The sequence below is a fragment of the Drosophila grimshawi genome, unplaced genomic scaffold (assembly GCF_018153295.1).
Source record: "Drosophila grimshawi isolate 15287-2541.00 unplaced genomic scaffold, ASM1815329v1 contig_1377, whole genome shotgun sequence".
NCBI lineage: Eukaryota > Metazoa > Arthropoda > Insecta > Diptera > Drosophilidae > Drosophila > Drosophila grimshawi.
Genome location: NW_025062900.1, coordinates 9,244,502 through 9,248,627, shown reverse-complemented (window position 1 = coordinate 9,248,627; position 4,126 = coordinate 9,244,502). Strand labels below are relative to the sequence as shown.

Sequence of the window (4,126 nt, the reverse complement as noted above, 5' to 3'; positions counted from 1 at the left end):
ATAAAAAAAATTATAAAACATTTATGAATTTTTATAATCTATCTATTCCAACTTATGACAAATTAAATTAGTTTTACTTATTTCGCAGATACGACCTCAATAAAAAAATATTATCTTTAGTGCAATTTCTGATATATAAATATATCTTTCTAAATCTGTATCATCTGTTTTTTTCATATATATATATAAATATATAGTTGATACTATCAAGTTGGAAATGTATCTTATTTGCAGCCCATGCCTATGCATTTTTCAAAGGAAATTTACGCATTAATTTGAATTCTAATTATTTGACGGCATATTTCTGGCCGTTACTCGCTGCAGAGAATTGTATGCCATATTTATCAACAACCCCCACACACACACAAACACACACACACAGAGAGAAAGAGACAACTCGACCACTGAGATAGGAGAGGCGTTACAAGCTGTATATGTTAGCCATGGCACCTTCCCGAGGCAATCGGCAATGTAAATCCAATTTGATCTGTGCCGAATGCTTTTGTTCGATGTGGCAGCCGCTGCTGCCGTCGAGCTGGCAACTTTTTGCGAGATCACAGATCGTGGGGATGCTGTTGCTGTTTGCTGTTGCTGTTTGCTGTTGCTGTTGCCGTTGAATGCAACGATGGTGCAATGGCAGCAACAATTGCAACTGGCCAAGTTGCCAGGCAAACTACCACTTGGCTTGGCTACCTTATTCGCTCCGATCCGATTGGCATTGGCAGCGGGCCCTCAAAACTTTGAACTGTTGCGCTTGCGACTGCTGACTTGTGCCGGCTTTCAGTTTGTTGTGGTCATCAAGGGACAGAACTGGACAGACACACGAACAACGTGTATAAGCATTCGTGTTGTTGTTGCTGCTATTGTTGCTGTCCAAGTTGTGGATGTTGCACTGCTGCAAATGAAACTGCAACAGCAACAGCATAAGCAACAGTTGCATGTGCCGATCGAGCGACTTTTACAAGCCCAAAAGAATGGCGACACTTTTTTTGCGCCTTTCGTCGTCGCATTGTGTGTAGCTTTTGGGCAAATGCGAAGATTTGCAACCGCGATATCAACGTCTGCGATAGGCTCAGTCCCCTATGCCCCAACCGAGTCGCTGTTGAGGGGCCTTGTCAAGGAATTAGCATATGAGAGAAGCCAGCATGAAAATGGCTCGAGGTGCCACAAAATATAATACTGATGCATATGGCATAATCGCAAATGCTTAGTAAGGCAATAAAAACAATAATTGTTATAAGATATTGTAATATCATACTGTAAGGATATGGAAAATATTGTAAAATGTCGCTAGGATATTATTCCCATATAAATTTATATTTTCATTTGGAGTCTGAAATAGTCTGCGCACTTATTAAGATTAAAATGGAATTTTTTCAAATCAAAAGTTTAACATAACCTGCTTTCTAAAATCGAAAAAACTGAGCAGTCTATTGCAGAAAGACAACTGAAAGAATTTAGAGAAACTTCAAAAAAATACTTTTCATTAATTTTAAATGTACAACATGTCTTCTGCTGAAGACGAAAAGACGTCGGCTGTCTCAAAAAATGAGTCGAGGTTTAGGCCAACTATTTTCAGCAATGCACCCAATCATCTCGATGATCATCTCCTGTCCCAGGGCAGAAAGAATCTCAAGAAATGGCTGGGACTCATGGTGCGTGTCACACTGAAGAATAAAATGACTGTGATGGGCATCTTTAGCTGCACCGATCATGATCAGAATATAGTATTGGATTGTAGTGCGTTCAATGAAATTGGTATGGTCATCGTCACTGGCAATCAAATAGATAAATTTGAGGTGAATGTGCCTCAAAATATGGAACAAGAGATGGACAAAGATGCCGAGCAATCGAACTATCCAGAGAAAGTTAATTAAGCAATCATTATTATTAACTGTCATTCGATTATCGATGGTAATAAATATCACACTTTTAAAAATAAACCTTGGATTACATTAAACAATTGTAAATATCGCAATGCCCTTAGGGACAGGTCAAACACTTCCGTTTTAATCAAGGTTTGGCCTCTAGAACCAGACTACATTTAAAGTTGTACAAATTATTTTGCAGGAAATTCACAAGTTGTGCAATAATAATTGCATTCGTAATGAATTATCTAGGTCAGGTTCGTCCACAATGAGCAATGTTTCATAAGAAAGATTTATTCAAACTTCACTCGAACCCAATTCCAATTTCGAACTTGAACTTTAGCCGGGCATGCTGGGCGCATTGTTTCATCATTGAACTCCTTCTGTTTGTCATCCATAATATTGAACGATGCTCTAACCTCCAAGTACCTTGGGCTTATTGTTTTTGTTGTTCTTGTTGTGGTTTTCTGATGCGACATTTTTGGCGAGCCGTTTCTTGAGCCTGAGCAGCGAGTCTGGAGACTGCAGACTGGAGTAGGTGCCTTTATTTATGTTTATGGCATATGAGACACGACGACACTGCATTGCATTAGTTGCAGCTACCAAAACCCACAGAGCCCATCGAATCCAGGGACATAGCCTGCTCCAGATGCCTCCAGTCTCTATATGTTGGAAAATAATGGCGCACAATGTGATTTTGCGTTGACATCTTGGAATTTGGTAAGCGCGCGCGTTCATGTCTCATCAGCTTGTTAGGAGTCGCAAATGGTGAGGCAGGCAAACGGGTAGCGGCGAGGGGCATCGATTGAGACCCAGCGAGAGAGATGTCCATCGCAATTGTCTCTGCTGCTAACTGAGTTAGTAGCTGCATCTCCTGGTCTGGGTCTCGTTTTGTTTGCTGGTTGGCTCAAGCGAACCGATCCTCGAATTCGAGCATCCAACCAGCCACTCAGTTGGCTTGGATTGTTCCTCGCACGCGTGCGCATTTAACGAAATTTATTGGAGCCTGTGCTCTGGAATTTGGGCTTGTGTTTTGTGTCTGTCTATCACTTGGTTGGCCCCTTTCGGGGTCTCCATTGGCTCCAGTTGCAGCATCTTCTGCCTGCCCCATTGTTGTGGACCTTAAAGTCTTCGGCTGCTGCTGCTGCTGTTGCTGCTGCTGCTGTTGCTGCTGCTGCTGCTTTTGCTTGTGCCTTTCTGACCGTTTTTGATGCGATCGATTTTTAAATAAACGCGTCGTCAGCTAACCAAGTAACTATTTTTGTTTCCTCTCCTTAGCTTGCAGGCTGTCAACAGCAGCAGCCATGAAAAGGAGTAAGCCTGACTTCTTCTTGTTTATTTTTTTATTTTTTTTAAGTATTTTATCAGTTTTGGAGTTTGGTGGAAGCGCTGATAAGGATCGCGCCACTTTTCAAGAGTGCCTGAGAGTTTTCGGGTTCTCGGTTTCGCGTAATGAGTTCGTTTCACAGCCATCGAAAGCTGCCCAACTTTTGGCAGCAGCCATCTGACAATGTGATTAGCTGAATGCGACATTTGTTAAGATCGTTTTCCGCAACTCACAAGCCATCAAATGGAAGGTATAAGTAAATTGGTTTGGTAAAGTTTCAAAAAAATGTTTAGCTGTTTGCAATAATGACTTGTCAATATCTAAAACATGTAATAATGAAATGCCGTAGCTTTCAACAAACAGATTGTTTGCCTCCGATTTAGTTTAAGTACTTGAAAAGCATTCCAAATAAAATCTTATCAAATTACTTATGCTAACTTTTAGTAACTTTTAATCACTTAAGTTGTCTATTTAAAATATGTAGATGCAACTGAATTTTGACTTTGATCTCTATTCAATTTCAATTCCGTTAAACTTTGTGCATTGACTACCGAATCAAGCTTCGGGGAATGCAAACAAACTACTACTGTGTTGGCTGCTGACGATGGACGGTGATATTATGGTTCGATAATATCGAATTTCATACAATTCAGTTTGGTGATTTTCTGTTTAGCTTCTGTTGACTGCTCGACTGTTTTTGTTGGTGGTTTATCAAATGCTTTGTAGTATTTGATGCCCGACGAGGGAAAAAAATAAATTACGCCACAAAAAAGCACTGAACCAAATTAAGTTGGGTAGGTGCAAAGGGAAAGGGGGGGAGAGGGGATCTGAATCTGAATCTTGGAATCTGCGCTGTTGCCGACAAATTCGAAATGCCGCCACACGAAAAAAAAAAAAATTTAAATAGTAGAAAGAGTGAAAGGCAAATCAG

At 40.5% G+C, this 4,126-nt stretch overlaps 1 protein-coding gene across 1 annotated transcript; it reads left to right on the top strand.

The window, feature by feature from the left end:
* Positions 1-1,505: 1,505 nt before the first annotated feature.
* LOC6570467 lies at positions 1,506-1,877 on the top strand. Its single transcript, XM_001996659.1, has one exon. The coding sequence runs from the start codon at positions 1,506-1,508 to the stop codon at positions 1,875-1,877; it is 372 nt and encodes a 123-aa protein (XP_001996695.1).
* The last annotated feature ends 2,249 nt before the right edge of the window (positions 1,878-4,126 follow it).

Coding starts and splice junctions, on each gene's coding strand:
- LOC6570467 (XM_001996659.1), top strand. CDS start 1,506: ATGTCTTCTGCTGAAGACGAAAAGACGTCGGCTGTCTCAAAAAATGAG.